Source organism: Protopterus annectens, chromosome 5.part1, assembly GCF_019279795.1.
Source record: "Protopterus annectens isolate FY-2018-M chromosome 5.part1, PAN1.0, whole genome shotgun sequence".
NCBI classification, from domain to species: domain Eukaryota; kingdom Metazoa; phylum Chordata; order Ceratodontiformes; family Protopteridae; genus Protopterus; species Protopterus annectens.
Window position 1 is genome coordinate 363,797,057 of NC_056736.1, and position 15,649 is coordinate 363,812,705.

At 42.1% G+C, this 15,649-nt stretch overlaps 1 protein-coding gene across 1 annotated transcript in view; it reads right to left on the minus strand.

Annotated features, from left to right (window-relative positions):
* Positions 1-2,787: 2,787 nt before the first annotated feature.
* RNF121 (ring finger protein 121) overlaps positions 2,788-15,649 on the minus strand; it is a 658,308-nt gene continuing 645,446 nt past the window's right edge. Inside the window, exon 9 of the mRNA XM_044073037.1 lies at positions 2,788-4,735. Coding sequence (XP_043928972.1) covers positions 4,615-4,735 — 121 coding nt within the window. The 3' untranslated portion in view covers positions 2,788-4,614. The remainder of the gene's footprint in view (positions 4,736-15,649) is intronic.

Genomic DNA, 15,649 nt, shown 5'->3' on the forward strand with positions numbered 1-15,649 from the left:
TTCTTGCTGAAGTGATGGCTAGAAGGAAGGCTGTTTTCAAAGAAAAGATAATTTCAACTCTGCATTTGCAGCTGGCTCAAAGGGACAAAGAGTGAGCTTTTCCAATACAAAGTTAAGGTCAAAGGCTGGAGTAGGGGCTCTCCTGGGTGGTCTTAGGTTTTTGGCCCCTCTGAGGAATTGCTTCATCAGTGGATGAGAGAAGAGGGGTGGTTCTGTGTTGTAATGCGCTGAAATGGATGAGGCATGAATTTTGATGGAAGAAAAAGGACAGGCCCTTGTGAAGCATCTCAGTTAAGTATTGAAGAATATGGGGTAAATTGGGTACTGCTGTGCCCATCCCCTGAGTTTGGCTCCAGGAACAGAATCTTTTCCATTTTTCAGCATAGGATTTTCTGGTATTAGGTATCCTTGCCTCCAGAATGACATCCAGGTCAGGTAATTAGCCAGGCTGCAAGTTTCAGGGTTTGAAGCTGTAGGTGCAGAATCTGGTCCTCCTGCTGGGACAGCAGGGCAGGGGTCTGAGGCAGGTGCCATGGTGCCAGCAGTGACAGACTATGCAAGAGGGGGTACCAGTGTTGGTGTGGCCAGTCCGGTGCAATAAGTATTGTCCTTGGTTTGTCCTGTTTGATCTTTAGTAGCACTTTGAAGAGAGGCAGAGGAGGAAAGGCATAAACTGACAGGTTTTCCCAGGTGAAGGACAGGGCATCCACTTTCCAAGCTTGTTTGTGAGGAGTCCTTGTGCAGAATATGTCCAATTGGTAGTTCTGAGGGGAGGCAAACAGGTCTATCTCTCGGCCCCCCCCATTTGTTTCTCAACATGTTGAATACCTTTGGTACCAGTTTCCACTTGTGTGGGTCCATGAGACGTCTGCTTAGGTAGTCTGGCAGTGTATTTAGCTTTCCTTGCAGGAATTGAGCCTGTATGTGCACTTGGTAGCTCAAGGCTGTGTTCCACAGAGCCATGGCTAGTCTGTAGAGAGGGTATAGTTGGTACCACATAAGAGTGGTGTTGTCAGTCTTTACCAATAATTGTCCTGGAAGAATGTAATCCTTGAAGGCTCTCAGAGCATTCTTTACAGCTAACATTTCTTTTTTGATTAATATGCAGGTGCATTTGACTAGGGTTCCATTTGCCCTGAATGCACTGACCTGCCAAGTGAGTCCCCCCCATGCATAATTTGATGGGTCTGTTAGGGTTTGGGCGGCAGGGGGTAGAGTGAATGGAATTCCCTTGTTTTTGGTGGCAGGCCTCTGCCCACCAAAGGAACTCTATCTTTAGACAAGGTATGATAGGAATCATTGATTCTAGATCTTGAGAATGTTGACACCATAGGCTTTTTAGATACCACTGTAGTTTCCTCATATGCAATCTTGCATATGGAATAAGTGGACTGTAAGAGGCCATGAACCCCCTTGCAAATAGCTAGGTCTTTGTGGCCAGTAGACTGAAGTAAGCTGTCAAATGAACTTGTTTCTCTGGCATGAGGTAGGCCATCTGGGAAGTTGTATTCAAGCTTGCTCTCAGGAATACAATTTGGTGGCAGGGTACAAGACATTATTTCTTTTCTTTTATGGTGTACCCCAGAGAAGTTAGCAATTTCTTTACAAATGCCAGATGATTTAAAAGCATGTCCTAGCTTTCTGCCTGAATTAGACAATCATCCAAGTATGGGTATATTTGAATATTTATTTGCCTGCAAAATGCAATGACTGGAGCTAGGCACTTTGTGAATACCCTGGGAGCAGTAGATAAGCCAAAGAGCAGTGCAGAGAACTGATAGTGTATGTAGCCTGCTCTGAAGCGTAGGTATCTTCTGCAAGATTCCCTTATTGGAATGTGCAGGTAGGCTTTCTTTAAATCCAGTGTTGCCAACCAGGCATTTTTGCCTAGCATGGAAAGCAGCTGATGAAGAGTTAGCATCTTGAATTTTGGGATTACCAAAAAAAGTGTTTAGGATAGACAGGTCCAGGATAGGACACCAGGAATCATCTTTCCTGGGTACCAGAAAAAGTCTAGAGTAAAAACCTTGCCCCCATTCTTCTTCTGGGACAGGTTGAATAGCCCTGATGCTTAAAAGAGAGAGAACCTGCTTTTGAGGTTCTGCTCACTGAATTGGGGGTAGGTCTGGCCAACCATTTGGGATTGGTAAGTAGTGGAAGTGGAATCTGTATCCTTGGGAAACTATATTTAGAACCCATTTGTCCTGGGTAATAAGTTCCCAATTTTTTCCACGCAGGGCGATCTTTCCTCCTAAAGGAACAGTCAGTTGAGCAGGGCTTGGAAGGTTTAAAGTTAAGTCATTGAGACAGTTTACCATAGGGGGGAGTCTTACTACTCCCTGCTTTTGAAGTGGGAGCCCCCCCACTGCTTAGTCCTGTGAGAACCCTGTGACTGAAGCCTGGGTGTACTGCTGGTTCTGGCTTTGGACTGAAGGCCTGGAAGAGGCAGGAAAGGACGAATTCTTAGAGGGCCAATGCCTACTAAATCTGGGAGGCAGATAACCCAAATGTGATGGCTGCAACAGTGAAACATGAAGAACATAAACATATTTCTAAAGTTTCTGGTTTTGCTTAAGGGCCCGTCCCCTTAAGCAGGAAAACCAGGCAAACACGTTTTAGATCAGATGCCACACTGACCAGAGTCCTTGACATCCTTTAAAATAACATTTTGCAGACATTTTCTAAACTGCTAATGTACACTTCTTAAATTGCTGTAGAGTAACACATTTTTAGAACAAACAATATGCATCACCTCAATGCTAGTTTAATAGAGAGTCAAGCAGGCAATTTTGTCAAAATGGTTATTAATTTAATTTACAACAGACTGCTCTGCCTACATTTTACAGTTCAGAATTATAATTTCTATACAATCAAGTGTGAAGTCATACTTATAACAAAATCCTCCTCTGTCAGAACCCATTATAAAATAAGTATTGTCATAATCACTTTGCCTACATACCTTTAACGTCTCATATTTCAGCAGCTGTGTACTGTGCCCAAAACTTAACAGAAAATTACAAAACTGATTTTAATGAGGAATTTACATTAAGAATACCAACTTTCTTTTGCTTGACTTTGGAAATCTATGCACAGAATATACTTAGTACATCTCTTTAGTTAAATTATTCAGGCTGTCCATTAATAGCAAGAGCCTTGTTCATGAATACATACAGAGTCCCTCTCCTGTGTTCTTCCTTCACATTTGCATTACCATATAATGTGACCTGTCCTGGCTTGAAAGCAACATTTCATTTATACTGAACCACACACTAATCTACAGCTTCTACAATGACATAGTTATGTTCAACTTATGATTATGGCAACCAGTGAAACAACGTCAATACCATGTCTGAGAACAAACCAACTTCCAGAAAAGAAAATGCACAAGTACAAACAATACAACACAATGAAGACATTATTCGCTGGTTAAGTAAGAGTTACAGCCAGTGCTGTCTCAGAACAGTAGCTGACAGTCCATAAGCTTAAGTGGTGGGAAACTACAGTGACAGAAATAAGTGTCAGAATGAAATGTGACAAAGTATTTTAACTCATTGCTAAGAAGACATGACAACTTCTGGAGCTGTACCATGCTCCTAAATTGCTCACAATTAATTCTGTGCTACATGCAAGCTCTCAAACATCCAAGTTGAACAGACTTCTCTGTACTGTGAAGTATCTGGCAACTGCAGTTTCCCTGCTGAGTTATTACACCCCCCCCCCCCCCCCAAGGGGCTGACAAACGTGAGCTACTTAGGCTAAGCTCACAAAACATCCTGGAGCAACACTTGTTTTTAAAGTGTAGTCTAAAACCAGTTCACTGTGACCTCTGCCTTCCCCAACCGCACCATATCCAGTATGTCTTACTACAAAGGACTAGAGAAGCAAGTGTTAATGCCACCTTCACTTGCACCTCTGCCGGGCCATCAGTACCGTTATCTATACGAGACGTATTACACAAGCAGGTAATTCAGTGTGTGCATTTACACTGGAAGCCAAGGTCCTCAAGTATGGACAAACATTATTAGCATGCACAATCAAACATAACTACTTAGCTGACTTGTCCCATAAATGTCTTAATTTTGTCAACTTACTTACACAGGTAGAATGCTGCACTAAATGCTTCTCTTTAATATATGGCAATTTAATGTACCAAACAATTGATGTCTGCCAGTTATGCATCATTTTAAGGAAGTGAAACAAATACTGTTCATAAATAAATATAAAATTCAGAATTCTAAGTTTTGGTTATAATATGACCAGCTGTACATTAATGAAAAATATATGGGAATAAAAAATTTCCCATGTCATTCACTTTGAACAGAGATTATTTAACCCTCCTTAATGGTTAAAGACACCGAAGAACAATCCTCCTCCTCAAACAGGAAGGTTTGATATGTACTCGAGTTCTGTAGTATGGCAACTAAAATAAAAATAAAATCTGAACTAGCCCAGCTTGCTGGCTAGCTAAAAGCCACAAGTTTCCCTACGTGGTTTGAGGACAATTCCAGCAAGCTTAGACATCACAGTTTAAAATTTTCTTGGCTGACTCTGTTAAGCAACAGTCTTTTGTTTCATCTTTGTTTCTCATTAGGCTTTCATCCAAAGCACAGCAAATTACTCCAGTCCAAGAATATAGTTGATTCCTTGCACCAATCCAATGATTACAGGCTGCCATGCTACTAAGTAACGTAGCCAGTCCAACAACTGCCCATACATGACATGTGGTCTTTCCCAGCTGACAGATTTAAAAGGTTAAGAAAAATAATGAAGGAAACATTTGCATCTCTACAGTAAACCAAAGACCAAAGCAATGGTAAACAAAGTGAGAGTAAAATGCACAGCATACTTTTATGAAAATAGACCCTCTAAGAAAGATATGAAGACTTGCAATGTATTGACCAGCTTGGCCCATCTCAATAGTACTGGGCTAGTCTGAGCAAACTATCTAATAATCCATAGCATTACAGAATGAATAAAAAATCTGAAGGACCAAAGCCAAAAAGTACAGTTGTGTATAAGGGTACTTATAGCAGTAAAATCTTTCAGCTGTATTCATTGTAGCAACATCATAACATTTAGGTTTACCCATCTTATTTTTGTCTTCTCTTAGTCTAAAGTTGAAAAAGCAGTAGCATCTTCCCTGGGGAAAAAGCAATGCAGGTCTCACTGGATAGGTACTGAAGTAGGTTTCCTTATGCATCCAACACTATTTTACAGCGCTAGTAGTTCCAACAAGGAAGACTGAGTTGTGGCAAGCAAATTGCTTTGTTTAGGTCTGACAAACTAAAGTGCACACAATCATACCAAATAAAATAAAAAGTAAATGTGTGCAGATAAAATCACTAACCTCCTACATGTCCAATCATCTTAAAGAGGTATGGAAAAAATGTGCAGGTGAAATACGATACAAACATTTTTAACATAGGAATTAAATTTTACATGTTTAATTCAAAGTACAACTACAGTACCAAACCGGAAAAAAAAAAAAAAAAAACAATCTGTAAAGCAGAAAAATGTGGAAGTATCAGAGATAAGGAAAACTTAAAAAAACAACAAAAACAAGACAAACAACAAAATGTCAAAGTCAAATACCTACTATAACAGATGTACAAATGCCCTTAGAAATGGAACACTAGGTAATGATGTACCCTAAAATAATACTACTGGAATAAAAACGGTAACTTGTATTTGAAAATAACATTCTTTGTAAGATTCATATTAGAGTACTAAGGTATGATGACCATACCAATCATTTACCAGTAATCCCTAGATTAAAAAGACTATACTTAAAATCTAAAGTAGTAATACACTTCATAATCTATGCCTTTATACTTAACACACAAACCCAAACATTCTTCTTTTGGTTGTATTACTGTTTAAATTAAATACAACACTTGGAGCAGAATCTCAAGTAGTAACTAATCTTTGCTGTGAGGAGCAAACATGAAATACAACATTTCTAGTTAAGTTCTACAGAAACTGGAATTTGCAATAACGTTACTAAAGAAATTACAGCTGTTTAAGAACTTAATGTAACAGTAGATGTCAGTCGATCATTGTGGCAGTATTAATTACATATGGGGAAGCCTACCAAGGATGCCATACATCTGGCCAATGTACCAAAGCTTGGGTGCCATCCTCACATGCCACACATCCAACATATGTCCAAAGTGCAAGATTGTGAAGAGGAACATATGACATGGGTGCAAAAAATCCTCAGGACTTTCTTGCCACAGATCAGAAAGAATATATTCACACATGCAGAAGGGGGAGGGGTTGTGTATATCAGAACAGTGATCTAGTGTGGCAAATGCTTACACAACCATACTATGTCCTTCAGTGATCACTGCTGTATTATTAATTACATATGGGAAGATTGCAAACGCTTTTTATTGTGTCTGGGAGAACAGTGTATTGGAACTATAAATCCAGAAGCTCTTACAGGGTATATCTGGCAAAAATCAAGCTTAGATACACTGAAGGTATCAATTTTCTAACATCTATTATGTAAGATTTGTATTAGAATACTATGGTATGACCTTTTGCTCTCCTCAGATATTTACTAATTTTCCCTGCTTTACAGATGGTAATTCTCGTGCATAGTAACCTTGTTAATGAAGTCCAAGTGGCAGTTTCTCAAATGGATCCCGAGACCAGACCCTGAAAAGGGTATTGGAAGAAGCTATTTCTCCAGTGGAATCGGCTTTACGCTGGTCTGGAATGAAATTTCCCATGGAAGATATAACTACAAAAATCCACCTGAAGATGGTTGCTTCAAGGCAGAGCAACCCAACTTCTTATCCTGAATGGAAAGAAATACTTGGTGAGATTATCGACAGTTTTAATCTTGTCAAGATAAATAGATGTTTATGTGCACTTTTTATTTTGCATAATATTGGGCGATTTCAATTACCCAAACATTAACTGGGAGAACTACTCAAGTACCAACTCCCTTGCCCAACATTTCCTAGAATTTATAAACTCAAACGCTTTGGATCAACTGGTCAACACTCCCAACAGAAGTGACAACATACTGGACTTGGTCATCACCAACATGGGCGACCGGTGTTCCACACCAGAGGTCAACCCCTCGCTGGTTAGATCTGACCATAAACAAATCACTTTGGATATCCACATTCCCTCCACCCCACCTCCAGACAAGGAATCCACCGTGAAAAACTTTCCAAAAGCAAACTTCACATTAATTAAGACCGAGGGGGAAAGTTTCAAAGCCCCATGCTAAAGGATAATGCTGTCCAAGCTGCAAAATCTTCTGCTACTGCATTCTACTGGCACCTACAAGAATGCATGGATTGTGCTATCCCAAGAAAAACCAAGACTCACTCCTCCAAGAAAAGGAAACCAGTCTGGTGGACCCCCTGCCATAAACAAGCTATACAATAGAAGGAGGAAACTAGTACAGACGAGAGTAAAATCCCAAGAAGGGAATACATCCCTGATCAGTATAAGCAAGAAACTACAATCCCTCAAAATCATCCAAGGTGAGCTTCGAAAGAAAAATTGCCAAGGACTCCAAAGACAACCACAAGGAATTCTTTAGCAATGCCAAGAATCTAAGTGGCAATGCTCGGATCTGCTCGGAGTTAGTGCAGAATGGCACAAAATACACTGAATCAACTGATATCGCCAACATCCTGGCAGACAGGTTCAGTGCAAACTTCAACCCCTCTCACCCCCAAAAGGGCCCATAACCATGCCAGGCGAATGTAGAGCCCCTGAAATCACAGACACTCAGGTTAAAACAAATCTCTACAAAGTCAAAAACACAGCATCAATGGGACTGGACGGTGTCCCAGGCTGCATCCTACGCAAGCTCAAAGAAACTAACCACTCACCTAAACACACTGTTCAAACTCAGCCTCTCCACAGGCTATGTACCCATAGAGTGGCGCACAGCAACAGTTATTCCACTCCACAAAGGTGGAGCCACAACAGACCCCAGGAACTATCACCCTATAAGCCTGACTAGCTTGGTCTGCAAGGCTATGGAGCGCATCATCATGGAACTCATTAACAGAGACATTGGAAACCTCCAAACACTGGACCCTACCCAGTTCGGCTTTGTTAAGGGCAGATCATGCCTCCTGAACCTAGTGGACTTCTTTGAGATAGTTACCAAGGCTATAGACGAAGGAAAGGTGGTACACACAGCCTACCTAGACCTCGCAAAGGCCTTCAACACCATTCCCCATTCTGGTATTATAGACAAGCTCACCAGCCTGAACATAAACCCCTACGTCACAAGATTGGTTGCCAACTGGCTCACTGACAGAACCCACATGGTAAGAGTTGCGGGAGCTAGGTCTGACTCTAAACCGGTTACAACTGGCATTCCTCAGGGCTTAGTCCTAGGACCCCTCCTGTTTGGCATACACTTCTCAGACGTACAGGCAAGCACAGGATGACTATGGCTGACCAAGTTCGCAGATGACTGCAAACTAGGGGCTATAACTGACTCTCCGGCTGATATAGACATCCTCCAAAAGGGTCTCACTGAGACGGATTCCTGGTGTTAAAATCATGGCCTCAAGCTAAATGCCAAAAAGTGCATAGTCATCCCCTTTGGAAAAAACAAAGTACCCACAAACTACCACATAGGTGGTAGTCACCTAAATACGGAAGACGTAATAAGGGATCTGGGGACCCAAGTAGATAGTAATCTCTCCTTTGATAATCACATTGCCAAAGTGGCTAGAAAATCCTTCTATGTGGCCCACCTAATCACAAAAGGGTTCACATCCAGATCAAAAGAGGTCATTGTGCCCCTCTACTCTTCACTCATTAGACCCATCAGAGAGTACAACACCCCATTTGGGATGTACCTTACAAGACACCTGCAACAGTTGTAAAGACCACAGAAGTACCTCACCAAGAGGATCACTGGTCTCAAACAGATGCCCTATTCAGCTTGACTGAAGAGACGCCAGCTGTACTCTGTTGCATACCGCCTACTCAGAGGTGATCTCTGCCCGACATGCAAGGCCATGTCCAACCCAGAATTGATGGACGTGCTCCACCTAAAGAAAACCATATCCCCTCGAGCCACACGCTCTAGAGATTTAAACCTCACCACAACAATAAACAGGACGTGCTGGAGGGACAGATTCCTGAGGGAGGGACACATGCTTTGGAATAAGATTCCAATCTACATTAGGCAGAGATCCTCGCTAACACTCTTCAAGAGAAACCTTGATGAGTAGATGGGAAAAGTACAGTTGTGTACACTTACCATAAATGTAGATGTTAGAGTGTATTCACTGTTGCAGTCATCATATTTGGGTTATCTGCTTGCAGTAGCCCTCAGTCGGCTTGATTAACAAAGTCTTGGCTCCTGCGTCGGTTGCTGTCTCCATGACGTCAAGTAGTCAGGGGTATAAAGCATGCAGCTGATGCCATTTTATCAGTTTATCATATCTCAGATGTCAGGTGCCCACATGATGGGAAGCAATCACATACAAGGTTACACCTCCAACAAAAAGCAAATACACTATAAAGCTTTAAGCATAGTAAACAAGAATAGAGGTACAGACAATAGAAGTCAGGGGGCTGGAGGGAGGGTAACCAGGACTGCAACAGTGAATGCACTCAACATCTACATTTATGTTAATTGTACACAACTTTACTATGTTCTTCGTGTTTCACTTCTGCAGTCATCACATTTGGGTAAATTCCCAAAGCTAAGGATGGGAGGAAGCCAGCTATAAAGCATTGCAGGACTGCAATGGCAAAGCCAGCTCTAGATTTAGAAAAAACTGGCAAGTGGTAATGCTTGGTGAAGGTATGTACATAACTCCAGGTAGCTTCTAGGATGTCTCTGGTAGGGACACCTCTGAGAATGGCTTTAGAGGTAGAAGCAGCCCTGGTTGAATGGTCTTATCCCCAGTGGGGTAGGTTTTCCATGGTGCTTATAGCAGAGATGAATGCAATGGCCAATCCACTTAGAAATGGTTTGCTTTGAAATAGCTTTCCCCCTGCAGCAAATGTAGCCAGCAGCAGTTCAGATTTCCTGAGAAGTTTAGTTCTGTCCAAGTAAAATCTAAGTTGTCTGTGAACATCTAAGGGGTGAAGTATTCGTTCCCCTCCGTTTTGTGGATTAGAAAAGAAAGTTGGCAAATGAATGGACTGATTTAAGGGCCACACTGGATACCACCTTAGGCATGAAGGAGGGATTGGTCCTGAGGGACACCCTGTCTGCATGAAAGATGATAAAAGGCTCCACAGCCATGAGGGCCTGTAATTCAGACACCCTTCTTGCTGAAGTGATGGCTAGAAGGAACGTTTTCCAAGAAAGGAATTTCAACTCTGCACTTGCAGCTGGGACGAAGGGAGGTAGAGTGAGCTTTTCCAATACAAAGTTAAGGTCCCAGGCTGGAGTAGGGGCTCTCCTGGGTGGTTTTAAATTTTTTGGCCACTCTGAGGAATTGATTCAGCAGTGGATGAGAGAAGAGGGATGGTTTTGTATTGTAATGAGCTGAAATGGCTGAGGCATGAATTTTGATGGAGGAAAAGGAAAGTCCCTTTGGAAGCATCTCAGTTAAGTATTAAAGAATCTGAGGTAAATTGGGCACTGCTGTGCCCATCCCATGAGTTTGGCTCCAGGAACAGAATCTTTTCCATTTTTCAGCATAGGATTTTCTAGTAATAGGCCTCCTTGCCTCCAGAATGACATCCATCACTTGTTTACTGAGGGATGGGAATGGTGAGATCAGGTAATTAGCCAGGCTGCCAAGTTCAGGAGTTGAAGCTGTGGGTGCAGAATCTGGCCCTCCTGCTGAGACAGGAGAGCAGGGGCCTGAGACAGGTGCCATGGTGCCAGCAGTGACACACTGCACAAGAGGGGGTTACCAGTGTTGGTGTGGCTGGTCTGGTGCAATCAGTATTGTCCTTGGTTTTTCCTGTTTGATCTTTAGTAGTACCTTGGAGAGGAGAGGCAGAGGGGGAAAGGCATAAACTGATAGTTTTCCCAGTTTTTCCAGGTGAAGGACAGGGCATCCACTTTCCAAGCTTGTTTGTGGGGAGTCCTTGTGCAGAATTTGTACAACTGATAGACCTGTTTGCCACCCCCCAGAACTACCTCTGGGCTCCCCCATCTGTTTCTCAAAATGTTGAATATCTTTGGTTACAGTTTCCACTCGTGTGGGTCCATGAGATTTCTGCTTAGGTCGTCTGCCAGTGTATTTAGCTTTCCTGGCAGGAATTGAGCCTGTAGGTGCACTTGGTAGCTCAAGGCTGTGTTCCACAGAGCCATGGCTAGTCTACAGAGAGGGTATGAGTTGGTTCCCCCTGCTTGTTTATGTACCACATAAGAGTGGTGTTGTCAGTCTTTACCAATAATTGTCCTGGAAGAATGTAATCCTTGAAGGCTCTCAGAGCATTCTTTACAGCTAACATTTCTTTTTTGATTGATATGCAGGTGCATTTGACTTTGGTTCCATTTGCCCTGAATGCACTGCCCTGCCAAATAAGCCCCCCATGCATAGTCTGATGTGTCTGTTAGGGTTTGGGCAGCAGGGGGTAGAGTGAATGGCAGTCCCTTGTTTTGGTGGCAGGCCTCTGCCCACCAAAGGAACTCTATCTGTAGACAAGGTATGATAGGAATCATTGATTCTAGATCCTGAGAATGTTGACACCATAGGCTTTTTAGATACCATTGTAGTTTCCTCATATGCAGTCTTGCATATGGAATTAGAAGAATGCAGGAGGCCATGAACTCCAAGGCCTGCAGTATTTGTCTTGCAGATAGTATGGTTTTGTGGCCATAAGTTAGAAGTAAGAATGAACTTGTCTCTCTGACGTGAGGGAAGCCATCTGGGAAGTTGTGTTCAAGCTTGCTCCTAGGAATACAATTTGTTGGCAGAGTACCAAATATGATTTCTTTTGGTTTATGGTGTACCCCAGAGAAGTTAGCACTTTTTGTACAAATGCCAGATGATGCAATAGTATACAATCACCCAGGTATGTGTATATTTGAATATTTCTTTGCCTGCAAAATGCAATGACTGGAGCTAGGCACTTTGTGAATACCCTGGGCGCAGTAGATAAGCCAAAGGGCAGTGCAGATAACTAATGGTGCATGAAGCCTGCTTTGAAGCGTAGGTATCTTATACAAGATTCCCTGATTGGGATTGTGCAGGTAGGCTTCCTTTAAATCCAGTGTTGCCAACCAGTCATCCTTGCCTAGCATAGGAAGCAACTGGTGAAGAGTTAGCATCTTGAATTTTGGGATCACCAAAAAGGTGTTTAGGATACAGAGATCCAGGAGAGGATGCCAGGAGTTGTATTTTCTGGGTACAAGAAAAAGTCTTGTGTAGAAACCTGGTCCCCTTTCCTCTTCTGGGACAGTTTGAATAGCCCTTACACTTGAGAGAGAACTTGCTTTTGAGCCTCTGCTCAATGATTTAGGGGCATCACTGGCCAACCGTTTGGGGTTAGTGAAGTGTGGAATTGGAATCTGCATCTCTGGGAAACTATATTTAAAGCCCATTTGTCCTGGGTAATGAGTTCCCATTTTTTTGCCTGCAGAGCAATCTTTCCCCCTAAAGGAGTAGTCAGTTGAGAAGGGCTTGAAAGTTTTAAAGTTAAATCATTGAGACAGTTTACCATAAAGGGGGGGTTTACTACTTCCTGCTTTGGAAGTGGGAGCCCCCCACTGCTTAGTCCTGTGCGTACCTTGGGACTGAAGCCCTAGTGTTCGACTGGGTCTGGGTTTGGACTGAGAAGGCCTGGAAGAGGCAGGAAAGGACCAATTCTTAGAGGGCCAATGCCTACTAAATCTTGGAGGCTGCTCTCGCAGGAAATCTTTAACAGTCTGCATAGATTTAGCCTCTTCCTCTATCTTTTTAAGTACTTCTGCTTTGTTGCCAAACAGGAGGTCCTGGTTTAAGGGGGCATCCAACAATTTAGCTTTAACATGATCTGGCAAAGATTACTCCTTAAGCCAAGCATGCCTTCTAAGTACAGACCCAGTAACAACAGCCCTGCAAGATGCCTCTAGTGAATCAAAACCACATTACAAAGTATGTTTTCCAACTTGTTCAGCAGAATGCATTAAATCCTGTAAATCCTTAAATTCAGCACAGTGAAGAATCAACATCATTTTTTGTATATGCAATCCAATAATGTGTTGCTGATACTTTAACATATGACACTGGCAATTTAAGGTCCTAATGGCCACGGTTGCAGAAGAGTATACCTTCTTACCCCATCTATCCAGCGCCCTGAAATTTCTATCAGAGGGGGTAGGATTTTTGGCAGTTGAAGCTTTTATGCCCTTGGGTCCCTATGAAATGGTCCCAGGATCCGCAGTAGGATTTTTAAAAAGGAACTTGTGAGAGTCAGGAACCCTGTAATATCTATCTGGTTTTCTGGGAGCAGGAGGTAAGGAGTCAGGGGCCAAGCTAAAAGGCATCAACAATGTCCAGTAAAGGTGGGATAACTAAAGGCCTGTGTTGGGGCAGGAGTAAGAAATCCCTAAGCCTCTTTTTAGAATCAGAGTAATCCTGGCTTTCCCAGTGGAAATGCTTCCTAAGAGTATGCAAAGTTTCACCAAGAGAGAAATCCTCTGGGGGGGGGAAGCAGAGGGAAGTGATTCCTCTGCATCAGAATCCTCATAGGCAGATAAGGGTAAAGCCTGGTCATCAGAAGAAACAGAAATTTCAGAATCCTAATCAGAATAGCCAAATTCAGTCCTAGGTCTTTTAGAGGGGGAAGGTTGACTTCCCCTGATTAAAGTAATAAGGTCTTCAGCCACTCTTATTTATTTTTTAGGCACAGAGGCCTGACCATGCGGTCTGGGTATCTGTTTTCTAGGCATGGATCAAGTTTTAGGCCTTAAGAAGAAGATGGCGTCTGTTTACTATTTAAGTCAGTAGGCCTGAATACACCCTAAGAAGCTGGTGCCTGCACAGCAGCTCCGGACCCATCCAAGGTAAAGACATCCACGGGTTCTACAGTTGAAGCATCTCGCAGCATACTCCAAATGGGTCTCAGTAGAGGCCTGCGAATCTGAAGTAGCGGGTATTAGGGGCTGCGAAAGCACCTCACTGAGTATCGGCGAACTGGCAACTAGCTTAGGAGAAGCATCATCGGCAGCTTTGGACCTAGGTGGCCTGTCTCTTGTCTTTATCTTTGCGTTTTTTCGGAAAGCAGGTAGTCGAGTGGCTTACCGAAGCCATATCTGGATAATTGAGCTGAGTACTGAAATATTTGGAAGCGTAAATATACAGACGGCGAATAGTTCGTTGTTTAAATAAGGCACAAAACAGACAGCGAGGTACATCGTGGTCAGGGCCCAGGCAAGGAATATGAATGAAAATCTTTGAGGTATTTGCTTTCCACAAGAAATACAATTATTGACTTTTACTGACATCGGTTAAAAGCAAGAAAAAGTTTCTCCAACTAGGTACTTAGCTTTAGTTGAAGACTTCGGTTCTGAAACTCGAAAACGAAAATTTCAGGAGTCTGACGACCAGCACTTGCGAACTGCTTCTGCTTCAGGCACCGCAAGGCAAGAAAGACTGAAAATGGCGTCGGCTGCATGCTTGTATACCCCTGACTACCTGACGTCATAGAAGATGTGACAGCAACCGACGCAGGACCCAAGACTTTGTTAATCAGGCCGACTGAGGACTACTGCAAGCAGATAACCCAAATGCGATGACTGCAACAGTGAAACGCGAAGAACATCAGAAAGTTTACCCCAGGGATCACTTTAGTGGCTCTGCTGGTCAGAGGCACAGGGAACTAATCTAAGGGGGTGGCGGAAGCCAACACATTCTGGCTAGGCTTATAAATGCCTTCAGGCAGATAGCCTAGTACCTACCTATGAACCTATATTAATACAGTTCTATATGTATTTTTTCAGCAAATTAAACCCAAGTTGTGGCAGGCTAAATAACAATCATCACTGAATATGTGAAGGAATGCACTAAAAAATGAAAATATTTATGCTGACATGATTCAGGACTATTCTTAGCAAAGTGCTGTGTATAAAATGCATGAAATGTACATTTTCTCTACTTGTAGACACAGAATAAAAAAAGAGCTGATCCTAATAATACTTGCATGGCGACAGAGATGGTACATTAAAAGGGACACTCCTTTTTGATAAAAGCTATCCAAGCTCCTTTATATACAGTTTATTTCATAACAGGCTGTGCTTAAATTTAAACTTGTTGAACTGTGGGAGCAAGAATCAAGAATCACATCCAAAATTAGTGCTTTAATTTTACTTTTAATGGAACTTCTTCAGAAACAAGTTAAAGTATGAACCATTAAAATACAGACATTTAGAAAATATTCATCCAATCAACCATTAAAATATAGACATTTAGAAAATATTCATCCAATCAACTTCAAGTTAAAAATGAAGTCACTTCCTATCTCAACCACCTTAATACACATTTAATATTCAAATTGTCATTCAGCCCAGAAAGAGCTTCAGAATTTGAAAAGAGCTGCCATTTTAACTCTGAATTCTAAAATGGAATTAACATCCCCTATAAACATAGGAACCTGTTCCAAAATTAAAAACTTCTATGCTTGGCTAATGCTTTTTTAGTGTCAAGATTTTTGATGGCATTCCAAATGTTCTTTAATACGGTCACTCAAGTGTCTTGTAGTTTTGGCA